At 43.2% G+C, this 20,392-nt stretch overlaps 2 protein-coding genes across 2 annotated transcripts in view; both read left to right on the top strand.

Annotated features, from left to right (window-relative positions):
* Positions 1-4,775, top strand: part of MEGF9 (multiple EGF like domains 9) — a gene marked incomplete at its 5' end in the record, with an annotated part of 43,261 nt that extends 38,486 nt beyond the window's left edge. Inside the window, one exon of the mRNA XM_084298806.1 lies at positions 542-4,775. Coding sequence (XP_084154932.1) covers positions 542-996 — 455 coding nt within the window. The 3' untranslated portion in view covers positions 997-4,775. The remainder of the gene's footprint in view (positions 1-541) is intronic.
* Positions 4,776-7,634: 2,859 nt separating this feature from the next.
* Positions 7,635-20,392, top strand: part of CDK5RAP2 (CDK5 regulatory subunit associated protein 2) — a 79,100-nt gene continuing 66,342 nt past the window's right edge. The window contains 11 exon segments of the mRNA XM_084299347.1: positions 7,635-7,655; positions 7,657-7,701; positions 7,704-7,772; positions 7,774-7,850; positions 7,852-7,920; positions 8,087-8,148; positions 9,832-9,899; positions 14,336-14,446; positions 15,158-15,234; positions 16,248-16,371; positions 18,796-18,947. Of these exon segments, the coding sequence (XP_084155473.1) occupies positions 7,650-7,655; positions 7,657-7,701; positions 7,704-7,772; positions 7,774-7,850; positions 7,852-7,920; positions 8,087-8,148; positions 9,832-9,899; positions 14,336-14,446; positions 15,158-15,234; positions 16,248-16,371; positions 18,796-18,947 (860 nt within the window). The 5' untranslated portion in view covers positions 7,635-7,649.

Raw genomic sequence — 20,392 nt, 5'->3', positions numbered from 1 at the left:
ACCTTCTCGTCCAGGTGAGGCAGGAAGAATCCCATACTGCTACCACAAATCCTACACGTAGTGTGCTGTGAGGGGTGCGTGCTCCTGGGCTCACAGCACCCTGCCAGCCTGGTTGCACAGCCCATGCATACAGCGAGTGGAACTCTGCAGTCCTCAGACACAAAGTCCAAACTCCTGCTGAGCTCGGTGGAGCCCCGTTTTCATGTACTGAGTGTGAGCTGGACCAAGTGGCTTGCTATCAGCACGAGCTCATGTATCTAACACTCAGTCTTGGCTAGTGCACATACTCACCCATGTTCGGGTAGTGAACAGCCAGCCACCACCAGATTGAATGGGATCTCTGCAGTCAGCGAGCACTTAGCACACAGAATTATTTTAAAAATCCCTGGCCAACTTTGTTTGTGAGTTATTTTGAAAAAAAAAAAATCCAGCTTTAACAGTGTGGACTTGATTGACATAAAAACCGTTCTATAAAGGCATGTGTTTGATTCCATCTTATCATGTTTTTATTGTTCACTTTGTCTTTTCTTTTGTTTTGTAGAAGCCACTCTTGGCCCAGAAGCAACAGAGTTTACAACTTCTGCTCCAAACGCTAGCAAGGCAACCTCATTCCCAACTGCAGTGATAAACAGCACATTGGCACCAACAACTATCCAGACTTTATTTCCTATAAGTTCCTCTGACAACAGCACCTCTGCTTTTGCAGATGTTTCTTGGACTCAGTTTAACATAATTATTTTGACAGTTATCATCATTGTTGTGGTCCTGCTAATGGGCTTTGTGGGTGCCGTCTACATGTACCGTGAGTATCAAAACAGAAAACTGAACGCTCCTTTTTGGACCATTGAACTCAAAGAGGACAACATCAGTTTTAGCAGCTACCACGACAGCATCCCCAACGCTGATGTTTCGGGGCTGCTGGAAGACGACGGGAATGAAGTGGCACCGAACGGACAGCTAACGCTGACGACTCCCATGCACAATTACAAGGCTTAGAAGAAGAAGCAATCCTGTTCTGAAGTTGGCTTGAAGAAGTTACAGGGCTTGTTGGAGGGGTGTCAGGATCCGTGCCGAGGCTCCATGCAGAGGAATTTGCTCTTCGGATACTCGTATGCTGGGCATGCTGTAACTTGCAGGTGAACAGAAAAAAGGTGTAGTACATCTGAATTTTGGGTAATATGGTGAGTTGCGTTCGGTGTCTTGTTCTCCGTAAAGACCCACTGAGTTCACTGCTGTTAAAGACTTGATTATGCTGATCTTAAAATGTGTTATTTATGAAGAGGTGATGGGGTGGCAAAAGCCATACCCCGGGATTAATCAGAAGCTACTGTATTTCCAGCCAACCTAACACTTACGCCTGCATCCTTTAGCTTGAAAAGTAGCTTATGAATTAACAGTGGATTTTCAGGAAACAGACCTTTGTGAAGGCTTCATCTTAGTTCCTGATATGAATTTGTTTGAAAAGGAGGACAAAAAAAAAAGGGAAATGGTTGTTCACTGTACTACCAAGAGGCAAGTAGAGGAGTGAGTTGCACAACTGAACAAAAGTCACCATTGTCTGTTCCCACTAAGCTGGGAAACAGGAAAAAGTATCACAAAAATATTGGAGTTAGGGAGGAGAGTAAGCTTTTCCCTTTCTGAGTATTTATACAGGGTGATGATGCTATTAAAACATAGCAATCCGCTTTTTTTTCTAGAAGAAGTTAATGAACTTGTATAGTTTCCGTGCAAGGGAAGATGACAAGACATCTCAGGGTTGCTGTGTAAAAATAAAAGCTAGGCTTGATACCTTACCCTGATAGAAATGGCGTGTTCTGTATATAAAATGTAATATATCTTCTTGGAATTGTATTTGTAATTATTTGTAAAAAAGACAACCAACCAAAAAAACCCAACAACAAAACCATGGACCCTCTCCCCAGCCTCCCCTATTCCTCCGTCATATTTTATCATCTAGATTTTAATTGTACAGCAGTTAGTGGCATTGTTTGAAAAGAAAAACAAACCCTGAGGATTGTTTAAAATACTGTAAATTAGATGGCAATATTGTTGGAGCTGGGACTCTGGCAAACACCCCCCGCTTAAAGCTTTTCTTCTAGCGTGTCATCCAAGAACTTTCTTTTCTAGAGCAAATGTGAGTGCTCTCTACTTGCATCTGTCACATTTCCCTGTTCCTTTAGATACAAACAGCCAGCGACACCACGAGTAGGGCCTAACGGGTGTCCAGCAGTCCCATGTACCATTTTGTTACTGCTTTTAAATCTTTATACGAGCTGCAAATACACCGTCGTGGATGCATTGAGAGCCTGGTCTCAATGGCTGAGCTTTTCCTGTGTGGCTGCTCATCACATCGGAATCTTGCTGCCATCCCTCCCATGCCTACACGGTGCGGAGGAGGGCTGGGCGCAGCCTCGTGGCCTCTCTTGAAGGCAAAAATCTCCTGGATTTGGGTGGAAATGGTTTTCAGCTGCAGAGCTCGCACGAGGTGATCTGCACTTCCAGCTGGCGGTGCATGGGTGCTTTCAGGAACGTCACGTAGCACAAGGCGGTGGGGAATCAGCTGCCAAAAAACCTACAGGGGACTACAGGTTTTAGAGATTCCCCTAATTTTTGGGGGGAGCAGCAGAAGGAGAACAGCAAACAGGCAGCACAGCACAGGGAGATCGCTGCCACCCGTGGCGCGTGTGCCTCAGGGCTGTGCCTGTGCCGGGGAGCCACCAGGTCAGCCCCCCAAAAACCAACCCCATTACACCGAAGCAGGGCGTGAAACTCCTATTTCACCAAACTCGTGGCCAGCCTCAGAAGGAAAGCTGCGTTGCTGTGCGTGTGGGTGCTTTGCAGGCGCTTGGTGCTGAGGAGGAATGAAGAAGTACCTGCTCAAGGTCAGCAGGAGCTGACTGACGCATCCTCAGAGCTGGGCAAGAGGGAATATTTCTCCGTGTGAGAAATGGTAGGAAGAATGGTGGTGATTATTTATTTCTGCATGGAGCCTTTTCTTATTATTGGAGACTTTTTTGGGGGGTGTGGGGGGAATAGGCGCTTTAAATACGGGCACAAAGATGTCATTTCTGCCTCAGAAAGTTGCTGCCTGATTTAAAGATGAGGCAGAGCAAAGAAGGAAAGTAGCCAAGGATGGCCAAGGGAAATGGTGAGAGCACAACGAGGTATTGCTTACAGGCAAACATGGAAAAGCTCCTGCTGCCTGCTGGGGGCCTGGGTGAGGTCCTGTAGTTTTGGTGATAAATCGGGCTGAAGTCACTCAGAGCAATCCAACTTTTAGGTATAAAACGGGAGGAATGGAGGAGAAAATCTGCATATTGCTAATCCCTGAGTTACTCACCCAGCTTTTAAAGAGCAGAGTGGCGGCAGAAGAGAGGATTTCCCCAAAATCGGAATTGTTTGGCAGTGCTCGTTTTGTGATAGGCTTGCACTTGGTCACTTCATAGGGTGAGGAAAGGGAATTTGGGAACTGTTAGCTTTTGGGGCTAATGCGAGCAGGCAAAGTGAAGGACAGGCTGTTCACTCCAATGTTTCCAAACCATTTTAGTAGGTGCCACAAAGCACCTCTTCACCTCAAAGCACCTCTTTGGTAAAACTGTAGGCTGCTTTAGGATGTGGCACTGGGACACTGCTCGTCAGATGGCAGGATGAGTGAGCAGGAAAAAAGCTGCCGTCTCCAGCCAGCCAGACCTCCAGCTTAGGGGAACGACATTTGTAAGGGGAGATCGATGCCTCAGCAGGGAAGAACAAACAGCTTCGTGTCGACTTTGATCTGAGATCAGATCCTTGCTGCCTCGCAGTCGTGCAGCCAGCCCCTGGGCACGGCAGGGGCTGAGACATTTGGTGAATGGTGCTCGGGTGAAGCCGAGCTGGTTACATCTCCCGGCAGCTTGGGTTGGACTTCTAGGGCTGGTGTGGCGATACAGACACCCCGAGCTTTCATCTTTTACCTGGCTGTGGTGCTGTCTGGCTGCAGTGGTGTGGTGTTGTGGAAAAAGGCCCTTGAAGGGATGGTACAGAAGCTGTAGAGCGTAGAGAAGGTACGATGAGGTGGGTATGGGTGGGAAGCCAGCTCTCCACACATGATCCTCGGGGCTCTGTGGTCCCTGTGGACCTGGTCTGGATGGAGTGAGTTCAGCTCCACAGTCAAATAGCTAAAGGCAAGAAGATATAATGGAGTGGTTAAAGGGCAAAAAGCAATGATGTGTCAAAGGCATGAGGCAGCCTGGCTGGCTCACAACTTAGGAGAGCATTTGGTAAGCACAGAGTGCAACAGACATCTGAAAGTATGATTGGGTTAACTCGAGCAGATGATCTTAAATCTTCCGAACCACTGTAGCTAGAAATAACTGCATGGAGCACTAGCCCTGGGGAGCTGTCAGGAGCTGTCATCCCTTGGAATGATAATTCCCTTGGACCAGGCTGAGCAAACTTAGCGCGTTGGAAGCCATTTGTGAAAGTGGAGGGGATGTATTCAGCATCCTCCAGATATCCTGGGCCAGTTAACCGCTGCTGTTCAGCGCCTCTTTCCGAAATGTTACACGCTATGTAAATGTGGCAGAAAGTTCGCACAGTCTCCTTTAAATAAAAGATATAAGATTGGATCCTAAAAATATGTTTCTCTTTAAAGTGAAGTTTGAAAATGAGCTCCCCCAGGATTCTGCTCTTTGTGTGTCAGAGGGATGGAATAAAATAAGAAAAATATGGGCCTTAAAGTTGTACTTGCTCCCAACTGAAACCCATCAGTCTTACTATACATCCAAATAAGGCGTCTCCTAAGCATATGCTATGCTTACAAATGCATTTCTAAAATGAAAAAAGTGTATGATTTGAATATATGTCAGAATTTATACAGAAGAATGTTATTTAAAATGAATAAAAATAAATGTATATAATTTGTATCTATGCCACTTGGATTTCTGCATTTGTTTTTTGTTCATTAGAGTTCAGCAGGAGTCCTTCCATGGATAGCAGTCAGAGCTGGATTGAAACCTACGGGATTGAATCTGATCTCATCCCAGTAATGACATTCGTTCCGAGAGAATTATTCCTTCATTATACCTCTGTATGTGAGATGAGAACCGTGGCCTAAAAATGTTTTTTAACATCAGATATTCATTAGTACAGCTAACGCTGTGTCAGATAATCCCTCTAAAAAATGAACCCTATGATCTCTTGTGTCTGTTTGTTAACAATTCCAGCTTTCAGCTTTCATTAAAATGTTTGGTAGCCAGGCAGTCAACACATATTTCCCCATTATTGTGTGTAATATTCACATAGACATATTTTGTCAGAGATCTATGCAGTCATTAAAAATGAAACTGATAGAGCAAAGCTAGAAGTTGGAAGAGGATATTATATCATATATTTCTTCATGACCACAATGGATCTTCCAAAGACAATTGATGTTCTTCAGATGCTCTGAAATCCACAGCCGTGGATTTAGTTTTGAACATGGTTTTGGTAATGTCTGCAAAAGGAGCTATGAAAAACTTGCATTTCTTCCTCACTTTTCAATGTTAAGAAATTTTCTTATTAGATGCAGATATGAATGCTAAAGGCTAGCTTTGCCTGCTGAATATCTAACTCTGACTCCTATTAGGCAAAGAACTTGGAGGTAAGTGGGTGTTAATTAAGTGAGCACTTAAGAACTATGCATTCATTCAAATGCTTAACCGAGCCAGAGCTATAAAAGCAAGGGCCACACTGGTGAAATTTCACGGAGTTTATTGAAACCTGAATTGCATTAGCAGAACATTTTGATTCTGCGTGACTTAGCTGAGGAGGAATTTTGTTCTGAACTGTAACAGGACTGAATATAACTGAATGCTGAGCTAAGTCCCCGGTGTTGGGACTTGAGAACAGGCCCCAGGCTCAGCTGATGGTGACATCTGTCCTCCTAGCACCACTGTCAGGCTTCAGCCACAGTGCTCGGAGCAGCTGGCTGTCATAGTGCCCCCTTGGACTTTGTTGTCGACAAGATCCATACCCATACCATTGCACACTCCCTAAGTATTTTTTTCCTAGACTCCCTTTAGCACTTTGTTTCTGAAGCATTAAGGATCTCAGGCTGCTTTGTAAACTAAGAAAGCGCCATTCCAGCATGATTTGTTGGCACAAGGATTTTCCATAATCTCTCCAAATGTATTGCTAACTAAGATAGGGTTAAATAACATTAAGCAGATTACCAGGAGGCAAGTTGTTAACTGCTTCTAAACAATACATTTACCCTGCACGCCCCTTACACGACCTTAATGTTGCTGATTTTTAAACATTGGGCAGTGACCCAGGGAAGCTGGATATCTGTATGCCTTTGTTCAACAGACAACTATTGCAGGAGGTGGTAACAAGGAGGGCCCTGCTGATTTCCTTTCTAAAGGTACAATGGGACACGCACCACGGCTCTGCAGGCACAGAGGTGCTGCACCAGCACACAAACACGGAATGATTATTACTGTATTTGTGGCTGATGGATGCTGATCTCATGGCATGCATCAAGTATGTGATACCTTCCTGTAACCAACAGCACACCGGTATCCTCCCAGTGAGCAGCCTGCACTCATTTTATGGAGGTCTGCTTTGTAAGCACGAGGCGCCACACTGCGGATGGGCTGCCCGGATCCCGCTGCCATATGGCAGAGCTGATTTTGCAAACGACTTCAGCTGGGCAGGAGGTGAGGGCGCTGCAAAGGGGAGCCAGTCACCTAAGGTGACAAATGACAAATGTTTCTTGTGCTGTGGGGGCGTTGAAGGGACCGAGCATCTCTTAGGGCCCTCAGAGCCCAAAATGCGAAGCATCAGGCACATCCAACTGGAAAGGAGATGAGATTAAGAGCTTAGTGTGCTAAGCAGAGCCTGGCACCTCCTTGCTGTCTGGGGCACCGACAGCTGCTCCACCACACGCTTGTGCACATCAGATTGAGACAGGAGCAGGGCCGGGAAGGCCACCGTGACCACACGCATCCAGGGGGTGCAACCCACAGCGCCATGCCGGCTCCCACAGCCCCAGGGCATTTTCCAGGCTTACAACTTCTTTGTACTGAGGAGCCGTGGGCAGGTACACCAAGAAAATGAAGGTAACGGGGCACCGCGACAATTTGCAATTAACAAATCCATAAAATGGCCATGGCCCACGGCCACGTGTTGGCCTGTTTCATGGCCAGTGTAATAAATGAGTCCCAAATAGGATCGCAATCAAAGTTTTTTAATTTATTAAACGAATAGAGGCAAGCAAACAGCGCTGGGTGTGCCAGGAGCCTCCGCTCCACCAAGACGCACACACATTACATCAGGCGGCTGATTTTTATGCTCCTAGGCTAATACATATTAATTGCTACTTCTAGAAAAGGCAGGGTTATTATAATTGTTCCCGCGATCCAAAGGGTTCGGAGGGAGCTGCGTGAGGCACAGCCCCGTGAGGGGAGCCCGGGCTGCCCTCAGCAAAGATGGCGGCGTCTGCCGCCTCCATTCCCCATAGGAACGCTCCGCTGTGCCCTGAGTAAAGATGGCAGCCGAGCAGCTCTCGGCCTTGCTTTAAAAAAGATGGCGGCTCGCTGTCCCGGCTGCTTCCCTCACTCAAGATGGCGCTCGGCCTCTGCGGCCCAGCTGGCAGCCTCCACAGCCCCCGCCCCGCTCTGCCCTCACCCAACATGGCGCCCTGCCCGCCCACCTCCAGCCGGCGCCCTCACCAAACATGGCGGCTCCCCTTTAGTTTCTACCGTGCCCTCCCTTGGCTCTCCTCCGCGGCGCCTTCAGCGGCTTCACCCCCTGCCGACGCAAAGATGGCGGAAGCGGTTGCGGCCGTTTGAATTCCAGCGAAGCCGCCAAAGCGGCGCACAAAGGAGCCGCGGCTGCGGCCGGCGGCGCCATGGACTCGCTGCCGGGGACAGACCCGACGCTGCCGGTGGCGTTTGAGGACAGGTAGGCGGCTGGGACCCCCGGCGGGCTCCGGGCTGAGGCGCCGGGCCTGCTGCCCCCCCTCCCCCCCCCCCATTGCCCCCCACTCTCCCCCTTCTCCTCCCTGTGGCGGGGGTCTGGGGGTCCCCCTTTTCTCGCCTCCCCTCAGCGATGTCCTCTCCCCTCGCAGCGCCTCCCAGCTGCCCGACATCTCCCGCGGGGACCCGCAGCTCGGCCCGGCCGGCAGCCGAGGTAAGGACGGGGGAAAAGCCGGGGGGCGGCTTGGGACCGATGGGGGGTCCCGGGGCACGGCGGGCACCGAGCCCCTGAGGCAGCCCCGGGGGGTTGGGGGTGTCCCCGCGGTGCCTTCCGCAGCCCCCGGTGTCACCGTCGGGGGTTTAAGGAGAAAATCGGTGCCTGAGGAGCGGCTTTGGGTGCTGTCTACGGGGTGTCCTGCATCTTAACGAGAGCCCCGGGGTCAGCACCGCGCAGCTCGAGTCTGCACCGGCCCTAATAAACCCCTTCCTGAGGGCAAAAAGGCAGACGGCGGGTTTAAGTTGTGTGGCTTCTTGTTGGGGGGTCTCTTTAGTGTAAAAAGCCGCTGGCTGCTGCTGCCCAGCGATCTGCCTGTGACCAGGTTACGGCCGTGAGCCTTGTGGGATGCTCGGCATCCCGTATTGAGAAGGCTTGGGCTGCGTCGCAAAGCTTTAATATTCCCATTTCATATCCTCAGGGAAACTGCCTGCTGTCTGTCATTAAGTTTTCCAGTTTTACTTCAGCTCTGTTTCATTAATTTGCTGTCCGAATGCCTGGGATAGATTCAACCCTTATGTTTTATCTCTTGTGTTAAAGAGCCCTTCCTATCCAGGTGGCTTCTGCTGAACAGAAGCTGTAATTCAATATATTTTTCTATTTGATGAGTATGTAATTATGTTCATTGTCCTTCAGGCTGGCAGACAATAGCTTGAAGCGCTTACTTTGAAGTAAAATGGCTGAATGGTATTATTTTGAAACCTACTCTTTGTCAAGTTAGCCGTTCTTTGTTCCCTTCTGTAAATTTGAAGCATATGGTTTTGATTTCTCTGTATTCGTGCATGCATCCAGTGATGTAACTTGGCTGACTTCATCGTATAGAACAAGTAGTTAATAGAAACTGAGACAAACTTACCAGGAAGACCCGCTCACTAACAAAAGCAAGCAAATATCAGGGGCATAGTAGTGATGCAAGACAACATGACTGTGTTCTGCATGTGCTCTGGGAATACTGTTTTGTGATATCAGTTGCAATGTCAAGATTTAAAAACAATTTCCTGATATTCTTTGGGATTTTCTAAAGACAGATCTACATGGTTGCATAAGAATTTTGGAGGTGCTTTAATGAAATATTTTAATTCTTATGAGAGTCAGTCTGGGGCATCAACTTCTTGATATTTGAGGTGCCGTAAGTGCTATGTGTTGTATATAATCTCGTTCACAGGGGCTTTAAATGGAAACAGTTATATAGCACTGTTAAATGCAGTTGTTGCAGAACACGTGTGCAGCAGAAGTTCAAGTACATATGCATTCAGAAGGCTTTACGTTTTAGAAATGGAGATGCTGCACACATCTCCTGTCCATTGTTTCCCTGAGTCTAAGGTGGAGGTCTCTTCTGTGACCTGCAAGATACTGTGAGATTTGAATTGTTTTCTGGTAGCTTAACAGGACTTCATTTCTAATATCGGTCCCTAGCAGTTGTTCCCAGGACTTGTCTTTAAAAGTCCCTTTCAGAGGCTTAACTTCAGTGTAGTTCTTGATTTAACTGGGGGATGTTGGGACTTCCTTCAGAAAGAAGCGTAGATATTAACAATGTGGTAATACTAACACTTTGCCGTTTCCAAATTGAAACTTAGCTTAGATTCCTCTGCCTGAGCTTATTCTGTTTTCTCAAACGTCTAGGGTTACCGGATGTGGCAGAAGATACGATCTCACCAACTAGAGCTCGGACCATGAAGGACTATGAAAACGTAAGCAGACTTTTAATATAAGGCTCAGTGCCGGAGTTACGGATCGAGTTCTTTGTTCATGTCGTTCAAGGCAGATCTGTTACAGGTCTGATCATAACTACCTGTGCTTTGAAATTTCCTCTCTCTGCTTTTAAAAACAGGGGCAAAATTTTGTCATTGAGACTAGCCAGCTGCTGCTCTTAGGTTGTGAAACAAAAGCTGGCAACATCTGCTCAAAACTACGTGTAATCACCGGAAACATAAGAATGTGGTTTGCGAACCTGCGGTTGATTTCTTGTATTTCAAGAAAGCATCGACCTGGTCTTTGTTTATACCAGTATAGGACTTAGTATTTTAATTCACTGACAGCTGTGCAATACCTTTTACTTTTCGTGCTTATGTATAAGTGTGTTTGAAATGCTTTTGTTGTGAAGATCTGGTGTCACGGTGACAATTCTGTAGGCAGAACTGATTTTGGTGCTTACTGGAATACAAAGCACGATGTTGGATAATTTTTTTTTAATGTATTAACTGCATTGGTTGTTTCCACTGAATAAGCCATTTAAGTAATAAGTGAATTGTTTACAACTGCTGAATGATGGCTGGTTATAGCAGTGTTGCAGGACAATGCTTCTGTTAAAAGAAAAAAAAATTGTTTAACTCAAGTTCTTATGATTGGTTTATGATTTGTGGCTTGCTATCTTCAGGAAGTCTTTGAGTGCAGTTTTCAATGTGGTTCTATAACTTCTGTTACCTTATATAGCATTGCTAAGTTTTAAATGAGCTTTTCTTCTAAACTCTATTTTTGTTGCCTTCTTCTATCACTTTGAAAGAAGAGCAATGTTCTTTGTTTAGAACTTAAAGCTTGTTTTGGGAAGCCTCAGTGAGGGATGTTTCTTACTGTCTCTATTTTACTTTCCCTTTTATTTTCATTTGTTGTTTGGGGTAGAAATGCTGCTTTGGCATTGGTATGTGCTTAAAATCTTTTGTGAAAGACCTCAGTTTAGAATGCATTCTGCAAGCTGTTTACTCTCTGCAATGTCCATTTTAACAGGGAGAAAAAGTTGTAGAAGTGAGGAAAACCTGTTGTTGGTTCTGTGTGATGGAGTTCTGTTTTCCTTTAGGAACTGGCAGAAAACCTGTGATCTCTGGTCCATGTTCTATGTTGTTGAGGTATGCTAGAGATGAGCTATTTCAGTCTGAGCTTCTATGCTGATGTGGAAAAGAAGGGGTCTCTCCACAGATCTGACTTCCTGGTACATACGGACCCCAGCAGTAGAACTCAGAGGCTTTGTGGTTGCCAACAGTACAATGAAGCTCAAAAATCCATTAAAGTAATAGCAGAAGAATCCATTAAAGGCAATTAAACACAACCGGAATTTCTGGAACTTCTGTTTTTGAGGTTGCTGGTAGCTGGAAGGCTAAGCTTGAGAAAGGCATTGCTTACTTCTGTGGTCCTCTTAATTTTTACCAAGCATCTAGAAGCTGTTAGATGTGCTTTTGGACTGACATTATAATCCTGTTCTTATCCTGCTTTAAAAGAAATCTTAATTGGCACTTTAAAGGTGCACACACACATGAAGTTACTGGTATTCGGTGCTATGTTATCTGCACAGGACCCAGAAAAGAAATAATGAAAAGATTGGGCTCCTTGCCTTGCAACTCAGAGAGTCTGGGATGGATGTCATGGCCCTTGAATGGGTTAAGGATGGATCCATGTAGGAGAGGTTCCTTTTACATTTAGACCTGGATAACATACTGAGGTAGATTATCCTAAAGGTGTAGGTTTATTGGTATTTGTAACGTGTTCTGCTTTCTTGCAATATGGAAAAAGAGGAAACACTTGAAATTGGAAATATGATTATATGGGCAAAATGAAAGATATTAATCGAGGACCTTGTTATTAGGTGTTCATGAGTAGAAAGGATGATTGGTATCACGTTAGGGAACTTAGCAGTATGTGGTTGCTTTTTTTTTGTCTTGTCCAAGCCACTTCGAGTTTGCTGTCTTGCAAAATGGTTTCTGTTGGCTGTGTGCTGTGAAACCACAGCTTCTGCTGACAGATGCTGCTCTGCATACAAGTGGTTCTGTGTAGATTTGGAAAGGATCTAAACTGAGCTAGGGAAGTGGTATTTGCTGCCATGGTGTCTGTGGCGTGTAATTTTCTGTGTAGACTGTATTGCGTTGTCCTATGTTTTCATGAAGTCTCTCCTGCTTCTCTTTTATTCTTTAAACACAGAAATCAAAATGCATAAAAGAATTAAGCCCGGGTCCTTAAATGCAGAAGTTGAGAGCATTGCCATTAAAATTCCTTTGGTGTGTAAAATATGAGCAAGCTGTCTTTTATTAAGCTATAACTTTTTAATTGTAGTCTGCCTGAATTAACTTTGCTCTAAGAAACTGAATGTCAGAGATAACATTTATTTATTGCTCTTACTGGCTTATGTTTGCATCGTGTTCTGCTTGCCTTTTGGAAACTGTGCACTTAAGCTCTTTGGTTTATTTCTGTTGCCTCTGAAATAGATGGAAGTAAAATTAAGGAAGGCCAAGTTCTGAAATTATTTTTTTTTTAAACTCAGAACCCTATTGAATGTGTGAAGACCAGAAGTTCAAGTGATACAGTTTCAAAGCCTTTGGGCTTTATGAATGAACAGACACAGACCAACTGTTAGGACTGATCTCCTGAGGGCTGAAAAAAAAAAAAGGGTGTGAGGTCTGCTCTCACTTGTTGCACACAATGCTGAGCCTGTTGGGGCAAAGCTAAGACGCACACAACTCTTGCTGCACTTAATAAATCGTTAAATTCCTTTGTTCAAAATAAAGATTTCGATTTCGAGCAGCACTGAGAGCATCGTGCTCTGTGACTTGAAGCAAGGCACAAAGTTCTGTTGTCGCAGTGCTTGCATCCATCTGAAGGCTCCAGGACAGTTGCTGCAGTTACTCGAGGAGCCTCGTGATCCTCATGAGGTGTGCCGTGCTGGAAGCGGTTACAGCTTGTGCACTTCGAGTTCATGCTCGCTGCTGTCTGTGGTCATCCAGTTGGAACTGCAATGAGTTAAATATGAGCGCTGCGTTCAGCTCTGGGCCCCCAGCACACAAAGGATGTGGAAGTATTAGAGTGAGCCCAGAGGAGGGCACGGAGGTGATCAGAGGCTGGAGCACCTCTCCTGAGCTGAGAGAGCTGGGGTTGTTCAGCCTGGAGAAGAGAGGGCTCTGGGGAGACCTTACAGCAGCCTTCTGGTGCCTAAAGGGGGTTGCAGGACAGCTGGGGGGACTCCTCAGGGGTGCGGTGGTAGGATGGGAGGGCAATGGCTTTAAACTAAAAGGTCCCTTCCAACCCAAATCATTCTAGGATATCTTTGAACGCTGCTGTTGCTTTTGAAGACAGCCTTCTTCAGGATGTGCGCATGGGCCCCAATAGTTTGTGTGCTCCTCTGTATGTTAGTTGCTTGGGTGATATTTACTTGTGTGAATAATGAAGAGGCATCTTGCTGGGCAGAGATTATTAAGCTGAGGAATTGTTTGTGAGCGCGAGTTCAGAGTGCAGCTACAGAAAATAATCTTTCTAGGCTTTCACGAGCCAAGTATTTTAAAAATTGTATTGCTAGTAATTTTTACAAGTGGTACTCCACTCTTCTGGAAAAGCTTACATAAATATTTTATTAGTAGCTCTGTAGCATATTAGATTTCCTTTTGCTGAGAGCATCTGACAGGGGCACAAGTCTTATTTGACTTAATGTTTTATGCTTGGTCTCTTAAAAACTTTCAGAGGGAGACTCTTTTTAATGAAACCATCAGCTATGTTACTGCTTCTGCTGGTTCAAAAATCCTAAGTCCTGGAGGACTTATGTATGAAGCAGTTTTTTTTTTCCAAAGAATTGTGCTATGAAATATGCGGTTGGATAGAGATTTTATCGGTGGTTGATTTGGCTCTCCTGCCTTGTGTGCCTGTGGCTTTTCCTCCCATGAATAACACTGCCATCCTAAGCTTTAGCTGAGGAAATACTTCTGTTTTAATGTATCTTCTATAAAATAGAACTTGAAGAAAAAATAATTAGTTTTTTTTTTTTAAGACGATTAAAAAAAATCTCTTGGTTTCTTTTTGTGTGAAGATGGAAATGTTTTATTACTTAGAGAAGGAATATTCTAAAAAGCACCGTGCAGCAGCATGCTGACATGGTATTACGTGCGTGTTTTAAACAATGCTGGTTTATAGTTGTTGTTTCAGTGCTAGTCTCAGACTGTTGCAGGGCTAAAAATAAGCATATGTATGCACACATGCACATCTAACTGTCCAGTCGGTCAAATTCTGATCTGTGGCATTGTCTAGCACATCAGAGAGTAAAAACAAAACAAAACAAAACAAAAAAACAACAAACAAATGGTAGTAGCTTTCACTGTTTGCTTTCCTTGGTTTGAAATGCATGATATAATTTGCCAATTTTCCTATTTCACAGCAAATCACTGATCTGAAAAAAGAGAACTTCAACCTGAAACTTCGTATCTACTTCCTGGAAATGCGAATGCAGCAGAAGTTTGATGGTCCCACTGAAGAAATATACAAAATTGTATGTGTTTGAAGTATAGAATTAAATGTCTTTTTGAAGAGACTGTTTAATGGGAAAGTTACCTGCTTTATGTGAGCTTCTAGAAAAAAGTCCTTTTTTTTTTTTTTTTTTTTTTTTTTAACTTTTGAAGAAGAATTTGAGTCTAGTGGTACATCTGGCATCATTATTTCAGGTTTACAAGTGCAAAGCACTTTACTTCCAGTCTACAAGGGAAAAGAAGTAATTTTGGTAATGCAATAGCATTAGGTTTCTTTCCTGTAATAGGATGGAGGCTGAAGTCTCTCTTGATGGTTGTCATAGTAGTTAAATGCATAGGTGTTTATCTAGGTCGTGGTTTCAACTGAATACTGCTAGTTGGTCTTCTGTCCTGCTCTTCTACACCAGTGTCCTTCTTGTAAATACTCATGTATTGAAAAGTATGTCGGCTTGTGAGCCAAGTAGTTATCTATACAATGTTTTCCTGGGCTGAAATTAAATAATTTTAAGATTATTAAAAACCTCAAAAATTGGAAAAGAAAATCACAAGGGAAATATAGCTCACAGATAAGGGGAGAAAAACAAAACAAAGCAGGCTTATAAGTCTTAGAAACTCCCAGGTTGGTCTGCACCACTCCCCATTATAACAAAGATACCTATACAGTGCCACTAATTTTTGTGTATGGTGACCTCTGAACTGTCTGCAGATAGTTTACTTTCATTCTTATGTTCTAGAACATTGAGCTGAAAGTTGAGATAGAAAGTCTGAAGCGAGATCTGCAGGAGAGAGAAAAACTGCTCATCAAGGCCTCGTAAGTACCAGTGTATTTCCTAGTGCCTGTTAATTAAGACTTCCAAGATCTGGTTCCTATTTGCATGCTTTTTGCTGATACTTTAAGAATAAGATGATCCCAAAGGAGCGCTTTAGGGGAATTTATGTGGAAATTGCTTCACACATTATTGGAGCTATACATGTGAATTCTTATACATACAATGATGTTGCTGTAGTTATCCCTAAAGGTATAAATTAAATACAGTTGAACAAAGCATCTTATTATTCAGATAAATAAATGCAACTCCCTAGTTGAGAATGAGTTAGCATTCCTATTGTAGAAGTTAAGCTAAGGATGAGGATTGCCAGTAAAATTTTAAAATTCAATGGAATTTTTTTGTGTGCCCTACCTCACATGGCATTGAATTGTTCCTAACTAGTCTTTTTTCAGTGGTTCAGAGAAGCCTAGTTTCAGGTTGATCCAGAGGACAAGTTTAATTTGTGCTTGGTCTCTCCAGTAGTTGTCAAAGGGTTTTGCTGGGCTTTGAATGGAACCTTGCAAAAATTCATAATAGGAAGCAAGATTTAGAGGGAAGTCATAAACAAGTGGTCATTCTTCCTTTAATAAGGAAACACTAGCTGTTCTTCTCTAACAAGGGATTAACAATTACTAAAAATGCAATTGGAGAGGTCTCAGCAGCTAAGTATCTTCAGTTTATTCCAGTGCTGCTTTTTGTAGCAAACACAGCTCCATTGAAGGCTTGATACTGTATTTGGAAGCTTTAAATATGGAGGAAATAGTAACACTTTCATTGCATGCTTATTCATTGTGACAAGGCTTGTGTGGAACTCTCATTGCTTTACATCAAGCAGAGACTATACCACCAGAATTGCTATATAGCATGTAGACGTTTGTATTTAATCTTAAAGTGACAAGCAGGTACAGATAAAGTGGAAGGAACTTGCTTCTGCATAATCCATCAGCTGCTTGCACTTTAAATGTTTTCTACTGTGATAGGCAGTGGGATTTCAATCTATATTATGGTCTTTCAGTAAGGCAGTTGAAAGCCTGGCCCAGGGTGGTGATGCTGAAATACAACATGTGAAAGAGGAGGCACAAAAGAAGTTACAAGAAATGGAGGAAATCCTGACTGGCAGAATAAACCTTCTGGAAGAGGTGAGTGCCTGAAACTGAATGCATAGTTAAAAATCTGTACTTTCTTTGTACTGTTGTCTGAAGTTTGACAGTGTGATCTGCCTGTATTTTCAAAGTTGTTTCAGCTTTCCTGGAAAAGCAGCCAGTACTAATCTAGGGGAACGGGGAAGAAAAAATATGAAGGGGGAGAGCAACGAAAGGGAAGGTGGTGTTAGCTGCTCTTGAAACACTAAATAGGAGAAAAGCAGTTCTTCAGGAAATTCCTACCTGTTGGTGCTGTTCAGATATGTTCAACACACCTTTAAATCTTGAATTCCAGTGGGGCAGCTTCATTTTCAGAACTGCACTATTCTTTAGAAGAAGATGGGCTGCATTTTGAACGCATCTTCTGATAAGGTGTCAGCTTCATAAATAGCTGCAACTACTCTTTAAGGGCTCCTGTCATTGTCATATCATCTTTCATATGGGAACTTAGTTTACCACTATAAATTCGAGATTCTGTTGCTTTTCTTTGTCTCCACTCATGTGTTCATTATAGACTGAGAGATGCTACCTACTTATGGCAGTTCCTGTGTAAATGGGCTAGTGAAAACTTCCTCGCCTTGTTTCTGCTTGTCTTGTGATCCTTTGTTGGTGATCAGATGAAAGTTACTGGCTTTTGCTGTCACCAGACCACCGTTTTGCATAACCTTTTCTTGTGGCAGAGGATATTTTTTTTTTTTTTTTAACAATGCATTTTGGAATTCCTTGCTGTCTGTGGTTGCTTATTCCTGTATTTATTGCTGAGCTATCTTAAAAGGGGAATTGTTTTCACATTTTCCTGTTTTTTGTAGTGTACAGGCACCATAAGAGGGAAAAAAAAGTCCCGTATAGATAACATGCTTCCTGAAAACAAGGGGAGCACTGTGTTTTTTTGTTTGTAAAAGAACAAATTTGGTATTGAATGGCCTGTACTGGAAATATTTCTGTAAGTTATATAGATACAAAATCCCTTACCAAGTGCATACAGTGAATGATGCAAAACAATTGTGGGTATGTACCCATGCTTGTGAGGGAACGGAAGTTTGGTCCTCTTTTGTAAGTAAATAGAAATAGCAGAAAGATGGGGTTTATATTCCAATTTTTGCATTCCAGTCCCTAAAGAATGAATTGGTCCTGGAAGCTACTGGTAGCATGTCATGATGGCATTTTCTATCAGGGTGACTTCACAGTATATATAAAACAAGCAGCTCCTTCAGAGCTGATGCAGGGAGAATCTCCATGGCCTGTTCTTTAGTGGAATTGGGGTTTCTCAAAGCATTCTTTGTCCTATTGGATAGGTAGAAAAGACCCCAGATTACGTATTCAGTAGCAAAACCAGCCTGTCAGACTGGTGTTTCCCACATCTGACAGGTAGAGTGGCAAATACTCTTATCTCATGATGCTGTAGTACTTTCTGCAGTCTGAAGGTACTGTTGACCTCTGATGTTAATTTTATTTTGTTGGTAAATGTAAGCACTGCAGAGCAGGATTAGTCACTTGCTTATGTAGTGCTGTATGATTACACAGATCCAGGTAACATTAACAAAGATGAATTTCCTTTGGAGTTTTTAATTGAAAGATGAATACTGGCAGAACAGCTCTTCAGGAGAGGGAGGGAGCAGTGAATTCTAGCAGTGAAGGGCTTGTTCTTCATCCCCTTTCGCCAAGAGAAATGCTTTTTAGTATAGGCTTGAGGGGGAATTACTCATTAGACTATATGGAGGCTTTTAGATTATAGAAAGCAAAATTCAGTGAGCACAGCAGGGAAGCTTGCAACAGAAAAATGAAGATCTGAAACACATTTTATGAAGTTTATGTCAGCTTGGCTTTGTTTTTTTTGTTTGTTCCCCATCTCAGTGGGTCACTAGAGGAAGTTGGGTGGAATATCTAGGTGTTACCTCTGTTTCCGTTGCTGTTCAAGAGAAGAAAATCTGGCTCATACTTACCAGTTCTTGTAAGATATTATAAATTGTCTTTAAAAGTTCCAATTAGCTACAGTGAGCCTATGAATATTAATTTCATATCTGAAAGGAGAAAAACCCACAACTTTCTTAACCTCTTAAATTTAAGTCTAACTATTAGTTCTGATAGCAGGAGGGAAGTGGGATAAAGCCAAATTATATTAAAGCAAATTCTAAGAGCTAAATCTGAAGTCATAATGCAGAGGTACTTTTGTTCCCTGTTCTGCTGTTGGCTAGGAAATTTGATTTACTACTTCCCTTTATGCACCGCAGAAAATGGATTATTATTGGAAATGCAATCATGAAAAGTTCAGAAATGTTTGCAAAGTACTTGAAATAATTAGTAAAAATTGTTAATTTAAACATTCCAACATGTTTGGTAGAAGAAACTTCAATATATGAAAAATGTTGTGAGCATTTTTTTCTTGTAGACAACAGGATTGTTTTTTTGTTTTAATTACAGAATCTTAAAGCTGCCCAAGAAGAGGCAGAAAAAGCCATTGTGATGACAGAGAAGGAGAAAGCTCTAAGAATGGCTGCTGAGCAGAAACTTTCTTCAATTCCAAATGTCCATGCAAAGGATCTTCATATGATTGCAGAAGCTGACAAAGACAGGTCAGAATTCTTGCTGGTGGTATTTCTAACCAGCGGAAATTTTTTTACTGTTGAAATGTGAAGAGTCAACATGGATAAAGATTTTAATGATTTGTTTCTGCCCTCAGATGTATGATTGAGTGTTACTGGATATCTAATCAGCTAGTAAATGAACACAGTGACCAGTTCACATGCTTCATGATATCAAAATCATCTTTAAAAGCTGTCTGAAAGTGTAAAAGAATTGGCATGCATGTGACATGCTCATGCTTTAAAGCTTCTTTGCAACTTTGCTGACTTACCTTCTGCTTCTTGCCTGAGCCATTGCTGAATAGAGATCGACTCTTCCAGTTGTTCGCTTTCTGCTTTCACGGCGTTTACATGCTCTTCAGTCCCAGTGGTGTGTTTGTTGAGGTTGGGAAATCAAATGGGAAAAGAGAAATCATGTATGAGCTTCTTGGTTTTGATTGTGCTTTGCAAAACGCTGGTTTTGCTTTGTTTGGCAGGTAGCTGAAAGGGTGCTTGAGTTGTTCAATAACCTTAGTTGGGGAGAATGTGTACAGTTAGATCTCAATGCTTTGGAGAATTGACTTTTTTTCTAATATTCAAATACATGTAGGGTGAAATACACATCTGGTTAACCTTCTAGTAAACATTGGTTAACTTGGGTGCGCGAGTCTGGGGTGGAGAAGAGAAGATTGTTATGACTCATAATACTTCAGAGTATCCTCTTCTATCCTTGTGTGACTGAACCCTGCAGTTAACTGCGCTGAGTCACTGCGTAATGGGACTATCCTGGTAATGGAAAGTTATGTTGGCCTGAGGCTTTCATTTCATCGGTTTTATATTACAGTAGGACCAAAGCAAGGTTTGCTGTATTTTCCAGACAGCTTTTGTAAAAGCATACAGATTGAAAACTGCACATCTGAACTCTATAGTATCATAAAATTATGAAGTTGTTCTAATAGGTTCTGCTACTGCACCCTGAGTGACACCACAGTAATTATAACCTGGCTGCCAGGCCATCTCCCTCCCTTCCCCTTTATCTTTCCTGTCTTCCTCTTTCAATCTGTTAGACCTCTGTGTGAACGTGGTTGCTCCCCTGAGTGACTTGAGTTGGGAAGGAGTGCATTATGAAAGCAGTCCCTTTCAGATGTACCTTAGTTGCCAGCTCTGGAGCTTGTGAGAAAACAGCGCTTGAAGTGTGGAAAGAAATTTTCAGTCCTGAATCACTAAAGTGAAGACTGTGGAGTAAGGAACATTTTTTTAGGTGATTCAGTGTTGGCAGGATCTTCTATAATGACATGCCAATAGATCAGTGTAAGTATTCGCAGGACCAGATAAACAGTGCTGATGGAGGAAGATATTTGACTCCTTGAAGTGAACCACACGTTAATGTGCAGCTCTTTAAACTTGTCTGGCAGTAGCATATCCGTAATGCCCGTTGTATTAAAAGATGCTTTTGC

Source organism: Netta rufina, assembly GCF_964035555.1.
Source record: "Netta rufina genome assembly, chromosome: 20".
NCBI classification, from domain to species: domain Eukaryota; kingdom Metazoa; phylum Chordata; class Aves; order Anseriformes; family Anatidae; genus Netta; species Netta rufina.
The sequence above is the reverse complement of the archived record's forward strand: the minus strand, read 5'-3'. Positions and strand labels throughout refer to the sequence as shown.